General features: G+C 46.0%; 1 protein-coding gene across 1 annotated transcript in view; it reads left to right on the forward strand.

The window, feature by feature from the left end:
* Positions 1-7677, forward strand: part of ACTR5 (ARP5 actin-related protein 5 homolog (yeast)) — a 17578-nt gene extending 9901 nt beyond the window's left edge. Inside the window, exons 6-9 of the mRNA XM_004687011.2 lie at positions 1219-1335; positions 2052-2191; positions 3482-3614; positions 5733-7677. Coding sequence (XP_004687068.1) covers positions 1219-1335; positions 2052-2191; positions 3482-3614; positions 5733-5990 — 648 coding nt within the window. The 3' untranslated portion in view covers positions 5991-7677. The remainder of the gene's footprint in view (positions 1-1218; positions 1336-2051; positions 2192-3481; positions 3615-5732) is intronic.
* Positions 7678-16004: the final 8327 nt, after the last annotated feature.

Raw genomic sequence — 16004 nt, forward strand, 5'->3', positions numbered from 1 at the left:
GGAGCCAACCCTGTTTGTTCTTATGCTCCTCAAGACGGCTGCAGGGAGCCAGGCAGCCAGGCAGCCTCTTCTCTGATGTGCTTGGCAAAGTCCCATTGTTCGTTCCAAAAGAGCAGTCCCGTCTGTGTTCCTGAATGCCACGCAGTACATGTGGAGACCTGGCAAACCCCAGAGGGAGCGGGGCCAGCGTGGTAGAGAAATCTGTTCTGTACTGTAAGCCTGTTGCCTGCCATGACATTATTAGCTTTTCTCCTCTCTGAATCATAGGAATGGGATAAGTGAAGTGTCTTTTTTTACTATGTGCAGTGGCGTGTGGAAGTCATCTTAGTTTTAATGTGGCATGCTTCCGAAGATGGCTAGCTGCAGGGTGATGGCATTGTCTTGCAGCTGGAGGAGACTTGGAACGCAACATCTAGGTCTGCCCTATTCCAGGGAAATTACAGGGTGTCCCCAGGGCCCACCCCTCAGTGCCAGGCAAAGGATGACGGGAACAGGGGTGCAGAGGCGACTGAAGTGTAGTCCCTGCCCATCTTGGAGCCCCTCCCATGCCCCCCAAAAAATAGGGCTGTAGAAGCATGCTTAGCTGACTAATAAAGCTTATCAGGCGTGGTGGCAGATGTGTGGGAAAGAGATGAACTGCACCCTAAAAAGCTTACTTGACTTCATTCCCTTTGTTCACTCCAAAAGAGGAGAAGGCGTGCTAGGTGTGGGAAGAGGCCATGTTAGGTGGAAAGTGCCCCCTGTGCAGGGAGCCTGGCTAGTTTGGTGTCTTGGTGAACAAGAAGGGCACCACATGAGGCAGGAACGGGACTTCGTGTGGGCACAGGATATTTATTATTCATTATTGAGAGATTTATTTATTAAGCTGGTGTCTAAGCCGCTTCGTAGGCCTCCAGCTGCCATCCCTCCTCCCCAGAGGGTCTGTTGAGGAAGTAGCCCTTCTTCCCGGGCCCAGGCCTGAGCCGGCCCGTGGGCTAGGGTGGGCGTGGGTGTGGGTATGGCCACGTCACAGAGGAGGGAGGGGATAGAGCAAAGTCCGTGCTGGCTTTCGGTCTTAGGGTTCTGTGTGGTTTTGATTGTTTTTAATAGTTTAGAAAAATTGTCAGCTTTTCTAGTGTCAGTACATTGGGTGAGATCCTGATACCTTTCATGGCGGTGAGCTAGTAGAACTAAGTCCTGCTGAAGTTACAGGTCTGCTTTTGTATGTTCTATTCTTAGACCCCTGACCTGGAGCAGCTGGAGCCATCTTTGGAAGACGTGGACAGCATCCATGATTTTGAGCCCTTGTTTTCCGAGGAGACGCCTGAGGTGGAGAAGCCGGTCACCACTGTCCAGGTCTGACTCCCGCAGCCTGGCCATGTCCACGCAGTGCAGCTTGACCTAGAATGGCAGGTCTGGGCTAGTCTACCTCTCTAGGAAAATTTTTTGAGGAACATTTTCAGTTCTGTTTTTTAGAGACAGAAGTAGCAATATTAAAAACTTCTGAAGTCAGAGGTTTTTCCTCTCTAGATATCGATTGGGGTTCTAGCACCAGGGTCCGTGAATCTCTGGGACTTGGTCTGCCTGTAGAAAGAAACGTTCTGAACAAGTAACTGGGGACTTTAGACCTGAAAGCTAGCTTTTCATTTTATTAGTTTCCACTGGCTCCACTGATAGTTAAGTCCGTCATTGTACTGAATCCTCAGCTGGTCTCCATTTCTAGCATGGCAGTGCTAACCCGAGGACTGACCTGAGTGTGAGCCACATCTGGAAAGAAGCTTCCGGCTGGCAGGGAGGGGGTACTGAGCATGCGCTGGGCAGGAACCTTGACTTCTGGTGCCAGGCCTCTCTGCTGCTGCTCTTCCTGGGGACCATTCATAGGTACTTATAATTCAGAGGCTGAAAAGAGGTAGAAATTTGAACTCTCAAATTGAGAGTCCCAAAGAGGTTATTCTGGCATGCACAAAGGACAGAAGCAATGCTGGACTGAGGAATGCAGTTTGAGGAAACGGGCAACGGGGATGTTTGTCATGATGGCCTAAAAATACCTTCTAAACCTTGGGTTTTTAAAGCCCGTCTTTAACTTGGCAGCATATCATCAGCTGTTTGTTGGGACAGAAAGAATTCGAGCTCCAGAAATTATCTTCCAGCCGTCGCTCATAGGAGAAGAGCAGGCGGGGGTGGCAGAGACGCTGCAGTACATTCTGGACAGGTGAGACCGGGGCATGTGCCAGAACCATTGCTTGTGTTCGCTATTCAAGGTAGATTTGGTGACCGGGCCTTTGGCGTTCCAGCTCCCTCGCCTTCCCTTCGCGGCCTGTGCTCGGCGGTACCTTTCCCCTCACACTGCTGTGGCTCTGTAATTCCCTTCTCAACACACCAGTGCTCAGTTGATTTGAGGAGTGTGAAGAGTTTCTTTCACACTTGAGCGGCAGCTTCCTTGTGCATTGATCTTCCTAAAACCTTTGCATCGCCAATGACTGGTTATGTAAAATCATACTAAAAAAGTTGCAGTGCTTAGAAAAGTTTTTTTTTTCTTTTCAGGAATTCTGTTTAAGAGTGCATTTCTCTAACATATCCCTGTGCCATCCTTTATACAGGCATTTTCTTGCACGAAAGCATTTTCATAACTCAGGCTGGATCTTAGAGTACATGACTCATAGCGCTCTGGCTACTGTTGGTTAAAACAGAATGGAAACTTGCACCGTGCAAGAAGACAAACTTGTCATGGCTACTTTGGGTGGCTTTCAAGTTTGTCTTAACCATGACTGAGGAAGTCATGCATGAAATACATTTGTTCTTTAAAAAAAGAAAAACTTGGCAGTGGAGAGGTGGGCCCTTAAAACAGAGGCAGGACTTTCTGGGTGATAGAATGTTCTGTGTCTTGATTCTGGTCATGGTTACTGAGGCATATACATTTGCCAGACTTCAAACTGTATGTAAGTCAGTCTTCAATAAAATTAGAGTTTTTTTTTAAGATTTTAAAAAATTTATTTATGCCTACAAGAAGTGGGGTATAGGCCAGTGGTATGGACGGGAAGGTAGGGGTGAGAGGATTCACCAGAGACAGTGGGGAGCCACACAGGCAGATTACTAAAATGCCCTGCTGAGGAGAGCAGCGGGTGAGACAGGAGAGGTCTGCTGTGCCGTATGGGTCAGCTCCCTGGCCAGGGATCGAACTCATGTTGTAGTGTCCACTAATAGTTTCAGAATGATGAGAATTAACCCTCTGCACCTCCTGGGGGCCCCCTAATTTCAATTTTTAAAACACTTCTCAGGAAGGCGCAAAGCTGCAAGGGAAATGAATCTCGCATTTAAGTGGAGGTGTTGCCTAGCTATTTGGCGTTCTGTAAAGAACGCTGAAAAAAATGGAAAGCTGAAAAATGGAAGTTTCAGCTTTCTGTGTAGCTGTTTTCTGGCTTGTACTGAGCTCGAAGTTCCATATCTCCATTCTCTGCTGCTCAAGTTGGAGGGACAGTACCAGGAGTCGTTTGTCCCCTAGGTACTCGAAGGATGTGCAGGAGGCGCTGGTTCAGAATGTCTTCCTCACTGGCGGGAACATGATGTATCCTGGGATGAAGGTGAGAATCGAGAAGGAGCTGCTGGAGATGAGGCCCTTTCAGTCTTCTTTCCAGGTGCGGATTGTTCACTGACTGTTTTGAATATATTTTACATTGATTTTTTTTTTTTTCTGGTTACACAAGTGAGAAAGTATAAATGAGATTTCCACTGTTAGCATTTTCCTGGCTTTCCTTCCAGTTTTTAGTCTGTGTTTAGTTTTTAATGCAGAATGGGAATCACTTTATATACTTTGTTTTTAGTCATTTGATAGAGACTTGCATGTAATACAATTCAGAGGGCAAAAGAGCATACATTGAGAATAAGCTGCTCTCGCCAAGATGCTCGTCCTGCTGGCTCAGCTTTCCTTTCAGACGCTACACATGAGTGTTTGCTGCTTTGTAACCTGAATTTCCTTACACTTTCTCATGTCCTTATTCTCCTTAAAGAATGCTTATGACCACAGGGTACAGATGCCCTATAATCGATCGACCAGGTCTGTGATCACCAGGAAACACGGTCTGTGGATGTCCTCGCCGCAGCCTCGAAATGCAAGCCACTCACTCTCTGAGGGCCGCGGCCAAGCACACAGGCTGGGGGGCCGAGCTGCTGGACTTGCGGGCGGAGGCACGGTGCCACAGGGTGGGGTTGACCTGTGACGACATGACACAGCCGAGGAAAAGGGCTTTTAGGATTTTGAAGGTGGATTTCTTAACATTCCTCAAGTCTTTTCTGTGCGCTGTGAGCGCGGGTCGCAGGAACGCCGCTGGCCAGTGGGCTCGCCCCGGCCCTGTCTCGTAGCTGTTTCCGGCCAGGAGGCAGAGCCCCTCTCGAGTCTCCGCCTCACTGCTCCCACACTCCGCAGTGTGAGAGTCCTGCGAGATTTCAGGTCGAGCATACAGCGGTGACTCAAACATAAACGTCTACGCCCTCGGGTGTGTGTGACTTTACCTGCTTTCTTAAACAAGTCAAGTTTCTGTTGTTTTTATCTCATTTAACCATTTAAAAACATTACTGAAATAGCAGCCAGTTTAAACCAGTGAAAGTGGAAAAACACTTCTAACTCAGCCACTGTGACCAATGTTGTATATATAGGTGCATCTTTGGGTCAATTTCAAGTATACGCATATCATTAGAAAACAAAGATTATTGATTGCTTGTCTTGCAATCTATATTTTTTTCAGTTTTCTAATTATCGTGGCAGTTTCTTTATCAGTAAGTCTATTTCTAGTGCATCCCTTTATGGCTATATGATTTCCATTGTTTGTTCTGAATATCGCCATTGTTTTACTGGGAATAATAGTAACCACCATTTATTAAGTACTCACCCTATACGAGGAGTGTATCAAGAATAATAATAAACTCATTCTTTCAACGACGCTAAGCCAGAGCAGGAAGGAGGCTTGGTACCTTAATTCTGGCTGTAGTCAGTATCACGAGTCCCTTGCCTGCGTCATCCCAGGCAGTCAGTCTCCCCCACTTGTGGGTTTATCTGCTTCATCTTTTCCTCTCTGTGCCACATGACACTATTTGTGTCATCTGCCCTTAAATTAAGAAAATTCTGAGGCCGCTATTCTAATTTGAAGCTCTAGTGGTCAGGTGAGGGAGGGAAGCAGCGAACAGGGAGCCTGACTGGAATGGTGAGCGTGCTCCCGGGAATGGTTAGGCCAGCCTGTTGTAGTGGACTCAGCTGCGGGCCCCCGCCTCAGCCCGGTAACACGCAGCGGAACCGGCCGGCTGCATCCCGGGGACGCACCCCGTCATCCTCCGCCATCGTGGCCTCGGCTCCCCTCCTCTGGCAGCAGGGACTTCAGGGCCTGGAAGACCTTCCTCTGCTTCCAGTGCCAGCTGTGCTTCCCCTCTTCTGACAGCCTGTGGCTGACGGCAGGCGTTGTGGAGCATGTGGGGCAGCTGGCCTTGTTGTGACCCCCCCGAGGCGGGTCTCGGCTCAGTGACTGACACCTCGTATTCGGAGCTGTCGTATCCTCGTGTCCCCTCTGAGAGAATCCGGGCATCACAGCTCCTCTTTACTTAGGGGGGTGCAGACATAGGCCTGTGCTGCTTGGAATTGCAGGGGCCTCTGTTTGATGTGTTTCTGGGGGTAAGATGCAGAGGGCACTCGCCGGCCTGCTGTGCGCCACTCCCCGAGCGCTGGCGGGAGGCGGCCTGTGGTGAACCTTCTGCTTGTGTTTCAGGTCCAGCTTGCCTCCAACCCAGTGCTGGACGCTTGGTACGGTGCTCGTGACTGGGCCTTGGACCACCTAGATGACAATGAAGTCTGGATCACCAGGAAAGAATATGAAGAAAAGGGCGGCGAGTACTTCAAGGAGCACTGCGCTTCAAACATCTACGTCCCCATCCGCCTGCCAAAGCAGGCCTCCCGCTCCTCAGAAGCCCAGGCTTCTGGCAAAGGCGCAGCGGCCAGTGGAGGTGGTGCTGGCGAGCAGGCGTAGCAGAGGGGCCCCGGGGGCGAGGGCCAGTCGGTCGGATGATGGATGGATGCCAGAGGTGTCCGGCCTGAATCTGCTGGTGACGTTTGACTGCAGGCTGGATTTCTCCTGGGGAGAACAGTTAAGGGACACTGGGAGTTACCTTCAGGACGGAGTGCGTGTGGGCTTCTGTGGTGAGGAGTGGCCATTGTGGGAACCGCGAGCGAGCTGTGCAGCTGCTTCCTGCCGCACTAATGAACACAGGGTGCAGGACGGCTGGGCTTATCTCTTACTGCACTTAAAGCCTCCGATTTTGTTTTGTAAAGTGCTTTATATTTTATATTGTCAGTGTAGATATTTTTCTGAATTCAATAATTGTGTGAAGGCCTTTCAGGCAGAGGTCTTTCACATACATAGAAAAAGGTCCTGTTCATGCAACGAAAGCAGTTGCGCGCAGAATCTGGTGGTGGAAACCCGCTCCCTCCTCCCGTTACTCCCCTTTCACATGAGGGAGAACTGAGTAGAGTACTCTGCCAGGGCTCGCCTGGTGCCCTTTCTCCGTGGCGGGAATGAGGCTGGCATCCACCTTTTGTTTATGCCTCCCTTGCTGGAAACTTTCCCAGCATCTGGGGCCTTCCTGTCAGTTTCAGATTTTTGACTGAGTTTGTTGGCTGCTTCCCTTTCTCAGGCCTTTCTGAAGAAAGAGACTAGAAGTTAGTGCTGTAGGTAGCAGAGGCTGCAAAACCACCTTTGCAGTTTTGCCATAGTCTCGCCTTCCCTGCACCTCTGTGTTAACGGGACAGTGGCCCCTCTCTTGTGTAGACTCAAATACACCCAGTCATTCCTCTCAGAAGGGCCTTGAGCTCTGTCATCCTTGTCACATCTGTACAGTCACAGGACTGTACATTTAAGTCCCATGGAACCTCAAGCCCGCCGTCCGCAAACTGCTCATAGGTGCTTTCTGGTGATCACCAGTACTCAGGCTAGACACTGGAATCCAGCAGGGGGTCAGTGGTGTTGGAGAAGGTGGAAGTCCCAGGGTGTCACCATGAGCCGCTGGTGAGACAGGACAAGCACCCGCTGCTCAGAAAAGGTAGGTGTGAAGAAGGCAGGGCCGCCCCGGAAGGAGAGCAGGAGGTGTTTGCATGTACACTTCCAAGAAGGGGAGCTGTCGAACGGCTGCTGGCCCTGGGCTCTTCTCCCAGAGTCAAGCTTCCAAAAGTCTGAACAGCAGTGGAAGGCCAAGAATTCTTTGGAGGCCCCCCCCCCCAATGGGAGGAACCCTGGGGGCAGGTAAGCAGGGATGCATCATGATCAAAGGAGCATGAGGCCGGACCTGCCCAGGGTTCCTGCAGACTGGGGGGCCCCAGGCGGAGGGTTGGTTTTGTGAGCGGAGGTCAAAGGAGTGAGCCAGAGCCCTGCAGTTTCGCCTCCTTTGCAACCCGCCCACCCACCTTTGTGGGCCATCTCAGGCATCTGCTTGCCCTTGCTGGGCACACCAGGCAAGAGCCAGCTCCTGCAGGGTCCCCAGCACCTGGCACAAGCCACCACAGTGCTCTGGGCTGTATCTCTGCGCCAGGATGGCTTCTTCTGAATTGCAAGGTGTCCCCCCAAAGCAAGTAGATCAGCTAGGAGTACCCACAACCTAGCACTGGATTTGAGGGTGCTGAGGACTCAGGATTTTTAATGAGTGACCAACTGGTTGCATAAATAAATCACTGAATAAAGGAAATGTGACAAGTTTGTCCCCTCCATTGAGAGGAACACATCAGGAAGCCCTGCTGACTTCCCCTCTGCCACTGAGCCCCGTTTCTTGAGACACCTTAAAATAGCCTGAATGCATATTAAGCGCAAATGGGCAGAATCGTGGCATGAAACTGGCACGTGAAAAGTGCTGGAGAAGTTTGGACAGTTCTGGTTAACGATGGGCCTGTGTGGGGCCTGCATCTGGGCAGGCTGTTCCTGCCTTGATAGCGCAGCCATGAGATTGCTTAGTGACACGTTTCTCAGGATGGGTCCCCTAAACAGCAGTATTTGGGAGCCCCGATGCCTCCAGGAGAGGGCGGGGACTGGTGCTTCCAAGCCTGGTAGATGCAGGCCCCTGGCAGAGCAAAGGAGAACTTCAGGTGGATTGGAGGATGCTTGCACAAGCTGCAGACTCACCAGGAATGGGGAGCGGCAGAAGCCCAGGAGCCCAGCTCTGCTCACACCTTGGTATCCAGGACCGTGAAAACATATTAGTTGCTTTCAGCACCAAGTTCGACATCACTGCTTGGCCAAATTTGAGTGGGGAGGGTTAAGTGTAAGGAATCAAATCCTTTGCCCGAAAGATGGAGAGGAATCCTGCGTGTTGGGTGACAGCAAAGGCTTTCCCCCAGGCAAGGGATCTCTGAGCTCCTGCCCTCAAAAATGTGCCCTAGTTGCAGAACCCACCTCACTAAAATGCCAGCGGGGGGAGCCCTTGAGACAAGGAAACCACCAGGCCCTCTCCGGCCTGCTTCTCGCCCACATTTGCTACTTAAAGTCACTGAGGTAAATCTGATTTACTCAAGTAAGAACATTCATAAACTGCAGCATCCTTATGGGGATACTGTAAGAAAAGACCAAAACCAGAGAAATTAAATTAGAGCATTTTAGCAAATAAAACACCCAAAAATGTTACCACGGGCACAAAAAAACTAATGCAGCATCCCAACATGAGTGAAAATACACATTCTAGTGCAAGTGTGAGAGATGAAATGTATGAAAGTGCATGAAATGAAAGAAAATTGAGTGGAGTTAACCAAGGGACAGGGTGGTGTTGAGTGTTGAGATGGGAACCCAGAAACTCCCATGCAAGATGCACAAGAGGTGAAATCTTATCCTAGGAGAAGAAAAGAAAGAAGAAACCAAATGAAGAGAAAGATGTTATAAGGAAAGATGTAAATCACAATGCTAATCACATTGATGATGGCTGAAGAAAAGTCTACATTGAATTTTTACATTGAAAAACTATGGAACAAACATTTAAAATGGTGATTCCATAAAAATTTCCTCCTCCCCAAAGAAAATGCCCAGGATGTAACTACTGTAAGGGAACACTGCATACAAGGGGAATTACCTTAGAAGTGCCTAGGAATTCTAAGTCCTAGTAATTATGTCAACTCTAAACAACCTAATTAAAAAAAAAAGTCTAAGCCTTTAGGCAAAAAGACAAAATGGCTTAATAATGAAAGGTAGATGATATAAAATTTTAACATCAAAGTTGACAAAAGATTGAATTAATTAGAAAACAAAAAGGTAAACCTTAAAAATTTTAAAAGCTGCTAAAAAAACTGTTAGAAGACCAACAAAAATTTAAAACTACCTAGAAAGAACAGAGAAAGCATAGATACGGAAATGACCAAAACAGCATAAATACACTTAAGTTCTCAAAACAAGAAAAATCAACTATTTTGTACAAGTCTTTGAAATTTCACTGGAAAATCTAGATGAAGAATGTCTCAGAGAATACAGTTTTGACTGGCCCTGAGAGTCTAAGTAGACCTATTTCCATAGGTGAATTAAAGAAATTGCCCCAGAACTGCCTCAAGTTCCAGGTTCAGTTAAGTTCACAAAATTTATCTTCACAGAGCAGACACTGCCAACATTCCTTAAGCCTTTCAAAGCATAGAAAACAAAAGAAATCACCAAAATTACTTGGAAGCATAATATAGTTACCAAAATCTGATAGCAAAGGGTAGACCAGTCTGAAAAATTGCAAACAAAACAAAAAAGCTACAACCGCACAAATAAGATCTTTGAACAGAATCCACCAGCACAAAAAATCAAAAGTGAGCAAATGTATCCATTAACGTCAACCTTTCTGAACTTTACCAAGCTTTGCATCTTGGACTATGTCCAATAAATGTCAGGATGTGGGTGTAGCTGGGGCACATGGTTCCACCTGGTCACGCCACACTGTCCTCTGGTCCTGCCATCTCCACACAAAACCTGGAAGGAACATGGAGAGTCAAGCCCAAGCTCCAGACGCTTCCATCCTGGGCTGGAGTCACCCCCTACACAGATGGCTTGGCCAGAGCACAGCATTAGATGTGTGCAACCGCCCAGGATTGCATTTACTTCCTCATTGGATAGCATCTCCGTCTGGTATTTTGTGGGGTTGCTGTAGGGGTGACTTGATGCCACGTGAGGATGTTCCCACAAATAACTCAATTTCCCCACTTGGGTCCTGTGTGCTGGTGGTGTCATATATTTTACTCTGAGCTGTGTTGAAAATCTCACAATGCATTGTTGATATTTCTTATTTAGTTCATAATTTGGAGAAATCTAAAAAGAGGACCTTTTATCTACACATCTACTCGTGGGTACAGGAAAGTGGGGGTGGAGGAAGGAGATTTCCTTGGCTCTGGTCTCAGCTTGGATATTCTTCTCAGGAATGCTTCATAGGATGTGGGAGGAGCCTTCCCTTGTGGCTGGCGCCTGCTAGACAGCTTTCTGGAAATGTTCCGGAGCAAACGCTGTGGGATTCTCCTGGCAGCAACCTGTCAGCCTGGACAACAAGAATTGGGATGCGCCAGCTGCTTGGCCCTTTCCAGCCTAAGGAACGTTTTCACACACCTGGCAGAATCAGGCTATCGCTTGCTGGGCAAGCACCCAAGAATTGTCTGGGGACAAGGGTGGTGGACATCTCCCCCACCTGGATTAACCTCTGGAAATTCGAGCTTTATTTGTAAGGGGAGGAGGTTTTCCTGCTGATCATTCCCCAGTTCGGGGCCCTTCGTAGAAATCTGGCCTGGTTTTCGTGTATGTATTAATGGCCTCCCGGTTGGACCAGCAGTCTCTGCATCCTGCTCACTGTTAGTAGGAAAGGGCATTGGGAGAAGGTGAGGTAGGTCCTCTTGTCTGTTATCCTTTGTCAGTTATGCCTTTGGCCACAGCATTTGGTACACTCAAATGCTGAAAATATTCTGAATGAAATTGACCAGAATATTCAGAGGCCCCAAGGAAGGGGGGTGATCTACCCTCTTTTTCCTGACAGCTTTCAGCTTTAACATCAGATTCTAGGTCTGCCGACAGGGAAGTTTCTACAAGGCTTTGCGCTACACTGGGAAGTGCTTGCCCATCACACCCCGTCAATCCCAGTGTCTCCCTGGAGTGTACCAAGCTGTGTGCAATGGAACAAGGTGGACGAACAGACCCTTTGGTGCCACTTATGGCTCTCTGGGAAACATCAACAAGGGTAGGGATGCAAACTCCAGAGTTTTTGAATACAGGGCTGATTTTGGAGCAGGGCCAAATTTAAGATCTGCCAGTGGGGCCTGGTTGGATGACAAAAGACAGGTATAGACCGGGAAGCCTGGTTTGGCTCCTGGTGAATTCTGGAAACAGAATCTTAAAACTCCCAATTGCCATATTCTCTTAAAAGCCTTCCAAAATGTATTATCTTTTTTTTTTAAAGATTTATTTATTTATTCATACAGAACTGGGGTACACGCCAGAGATGCGGAGGGTGAAAGGCTTCACCAGAGACAGAGTGGGGAGCAGAACAGGCAGATCGACGAAGTCCAATGCTGAGGGGAGCAGCAGGAGAAGTCTGCCAGGCCATGTGAGTCACCTCCAGGGCAGGTGGGGATCAAACTCATGCGGAAGTGGCTTAAGCTTCTTAGTGCAGTGCTTTAACCCGCTGCGCCACCAGGGAGGGCCCATCAAAAATGTATTATCTTTTTTTAAAAAAGATTTATTTATTTATGCATAGAGAACTGTGGTACAGGCCAGAGATGCAGGGGCCGTGAGAGGATTCACCAGACATAGAGTGGGGAGCAGACAGGCAGATCAACGAAGTACACTGCTGAGGGGAGCAGCGGACCAGAGAGAACAGGTCTGCCGCCCCCTGTGAATCACCTCCATGGGCGGGGATCGAACTCTCCCCGAAGCTGAAGCTGCCGCTAGCTTCACAGTGCTGCACTTTAACATGCTGTGCCACCAGGGAGGGCCCACAAAATTTAGTATCTTAATTTAAAAACATTTCTAGAAAATTGGTAACATCAATTTTATGTTTCCTTGATAGTAATGCTTCCTTTGATATCTCTTTTGAAAAATGAAGGCAAAGTGTAAATGGTCTGAATTAGCCAGAAGAGCTTTGTAATGACTTCTTCTCTCTCCTATGGTTTTAAACTAACAGTACATGTTCTCCAGATTTGGCTTGGGAATCGTGTATCTGTCATACACAATTATGAAACAAACCAGTTTTAAACAAAAACACGATCCTTAAAAATCAAAAAGTAAAGTGAAACAAATGAACCTAATTTTACACCAAGTTTGTAGCTTACTCACCCAGAGAGCACTTATTTTTAAGTCTTTAATTAGGTGACTTTAATTAACTGACTTTATTTTAAGTGACTTTTTTCTCTGGTGGGAAAAACACAGTAGTTTTTAGTGGGGTATAGTGAAAGAACAGAAAAGAAATGTAAAGGAATATTACTGTTTTCACTAATTATGTTGTCAGTAACCTTGGTATAATTATTAGGAAGACATATATACACATTTGCAAACAATTGTGTTAATGTTAGGAATGAATATTTTCAGCTTAGGATACAAGATGCAAAAATATGAAACCAAAAATTAAAGGAAAATTCTAAAAATTTGAATTTGAATAACAAATAGCAGTATGATGTATTTCATTGCTAAACATATTAACTTCTTAGCTGAAACATAGTTTACACACAATGGGTAGCTCAGGATCAAGGAGAATCTAGTGCCCTCCTGTGCCTTCCCAAATATTACTTCCCAGTAAGAGGAGCCAGGAGTCTGCAGAGGAATCACTGACTCTAGCTGTGGGGCAGGAAATATGCAAGATGAGCTCTTCCCACCAATGTGATCCAATTTCCTCCCCCCCAACCCCCAAGAATGTCTCTGATTTATAGTTGCCTATTGATTTTGATTTTTTGCTTTGCTATAATAACTTCTCCACCTCATCCATTATTTGGGTCCCCTACATTCTTCCTATAAATGAAGCCATCCAGTATTTTTCTTTTTATTTCTGGCTTACTTCACTGAGCCGGGTCCCCTCCAGCTCCCTCCATGTTGCTGCAAATGGAATGAGTTGATATTTTTGATTGGTGAGTAATATTCCACTGTATATACCACATCTTGATCCAGTCAGCTATTTTTGGGTATTCGGGCTGTTTCCATAGTTTACCTATTGTAAATAGTGCTGCAATAAACATAGGGGTGCAGGTGTTCTTTTAAATTAATTTTAAAAACCCTCTTATTTTTCATCTTCTTCCATCAAACAAATTGAAAAAGTGATAAAAGGAAGGGAGACCTGTAAATTGAAAGAGAGTTGAAACAGCACAAGTACAAAGTGTGATTCTTACTTGGGTCCTGATTCTAATAAATCAATGGTTATGCAAATCTTTGGGGAAATCTGGAGAAATTTTATTATTTAAAAAAAAAGATTAATTTATACATACAGAACTGGGGTACAGGCCAGATGTGTATGGGGTGAGAGGATTCACCAGAAACAGAATGGGGAGCAGAACAGGCAGATTGACTGAAACATACTACTGAGGGGAGCAAAGATGAGACAGGAGAGGTCTGCTGCACCTTGTGTGTCAACTCCCTGGCTGGGGATTGAACTCAGGCTGCAGGGGTTGCAGTAACTTCATAGTGCTGTGCTTTAACCCATTGTGCCATCAGAGAGGGCCCTAGAAAAATTTTAAAATGAGCTGGATTTTGATTCTGAAGCATTTTCATACTTGCAAGAGAAATGATACAGTATAATCTATGAACTATTGTTATGAAAATATTGATCTGAATCTGATCAAGCTTCCAGATTTAACTGCCTTTGAATGTCTGGGATTTACTCCAAAATAAATAAGAGGTGTGGGAGGGGGGCATGGATGAAAGCAGAGCGAGCCCATGCTCATCATCATGAAGACAGGGAATAGCCTGTGGGGTTCATTACTTTCCTGCACTTTTGTGTGTTTGAAGTTTTCTGTAAAAATAATGAAACTTGCAGTCCTTTCCGCCAGCCTTGTTCCTGCTGTGATGTCTTGGAGAGCGTCAGGTGCTGTGACCCTCTGGCACTGTGTCTTCTCCATCTTCTCAGAAGGGTAACACCATTATCTAGGCACTCCGGCTCTCCAGACCCAGACACCTGCTTCTTACACAGATAGCGGCAGAGACGCACACTAGGGCAAGATTTCTTGCAGACCACACCACGTTAATATGAAGACAGTTTCTTCTTTATTTTAATATCATGTGTATGAGACAATGCATTCATGAAGCACCCTTTCCAACTGAATGCTCTCTTATACTAAGAAAAGTGATACAAGCTGCTAACATTTTCTCGCTGGCATTTGCCTTTTGATTGAATGGGAGTAATTACAGACTCACTCAAGCAGCCTATAAAAATTGCTTTTGCATTTCTGCTCATACATAGAAAGACTGAGATAAGGAAAAAAGGCTTCAATATATTTAGTTCTATTAAGCCCTTTTATGCCAAAGATAACATGTCTGGTGGCATAAATATAAATGTGCAACCTGGTGCCCATGGTGGCCCCCAGAACCGTCTGTCCTGTGCCGTAGGAAAGCACCTTCCTCTTCCTCTTGTGGGAAACCACCATGGCAACTTCTAGAGTACTCCTTCCCATCTCGTTACGGTTCACCACCTCCTTTGACACCCCTAAATGTTGCACTTAATAGCCACCCATGTTGCATGCAGCCAGGGTACATTCATGCATACTTTGTCCAGTATTTCATTGTAGTATGAACCATCATTAGTTTATCCAATTAGAATTTATTTTGGTGTAAGTTTGTGGCATGGCTCCAGCTGAATTTCTTTTCAGAGGACTAGCCAATTGTATGAACAAAATTTATTGGATAATCCATATTTTCTCTGTGATTTAAATGCTTTTAGTATTTATTAAGTGACCTCACAAGTTTTGATCTACTTCCAGACTCACTCATTGTTCCATTCATCTCCCCGTCTTTTCCTGAACTCATAATGAACTATTGCTCTCGTCTTAAAATATACTTTAAGATGTGGCAGAATCTGCCTTTTCAGATCGATCTCTCTCTCTGACTTTTCTTGATTTTTCCATGCTGTGTGAGCTTTCAAATCAGCTTCTCAGATTTTAAAATTATCCTCTTGGAACTTATTTTCATTCCATTAAGATTACTATAGATTAGAAGGTGAAAGATGGTATCTTTTCTTTATTGGCTCTGCTAGTCAAAAATGGGAATATACCTTTAATTTTTTAAATTTCATACCACATAACAGATATCAAAAGTTTTATTCAGGGATCTCCCTGGTGGTGCAATGGGCTAAAGCACAGGATTATGAAGCTATCTGAAGACACTGCAGCACAAGTTTGATCCTACCCCAGGGAGCTGACCCACATGGCGTGGCAGACCTCTCCTGACGGCCCGCTGCGCCCCTCAGCAGTGTATTTCAGCCCATCTGCCTGTTCTGCTCCCCATTCTTGCCTCTGGTGAATCCTCTCACCGCCTCTGCACCTCTGGCCTATACCCCAGTTCTGTAAGCATAAATAAATCTTTAAAAATAGTTTTATTAATATATTTTCTATATTGAATATTGGAATATTGACTGTTGGAATATTCCTATAATGAAATGAATGTAGTCATTCATTTAAAAATTTGAATAGTATTCTGTTTCATGCCATGATTTACTTAATCATTCCACCTTTGAATGGTATTGGAATAAATCTTTCTCCTATTTATTCTGTTGCAAATAGTACAGCAGTAAATAGCCTTTCACCCAAGACTTGCAGAGAATGATGTCTGCCACACCCTTTCCAAATTTTGTACCCATAGAATACATTTTATCCCACGACGTTTTGGGATAATTTGTTACACAATAACAGTAATTCCCAAATTGTCTTTCAAAACATTTATCTCCACAGCCTGTTTCCCACAAAAAGCACAGCCCTCTGTAAACTCTCCAACTTGGATGGAGTGCTGTTGCTGCCACCTGGTGGCCAGAAGAAACAATGCAAGACCCACTGTGTTTAAGAACTTGAAAAAAATTATATA

The sequence above is a fragment of the Condylura cristata genome, unplaced genomic scaffold (assembly GCF_000260355.1).
Source record: "Condylura cristata isolate star-nosed mole 26May11 unplaced genomic scaffold, ConCri1.0 scaffold00022, whole genome shotgun sequence".
Taxonomy (NCBI): domain Eukaryota; kingdom Metazoa; phylum Chordata; class Mammalia; order Eulipotyphla; family Talpidae; genus Condylura; species Condylura cristata.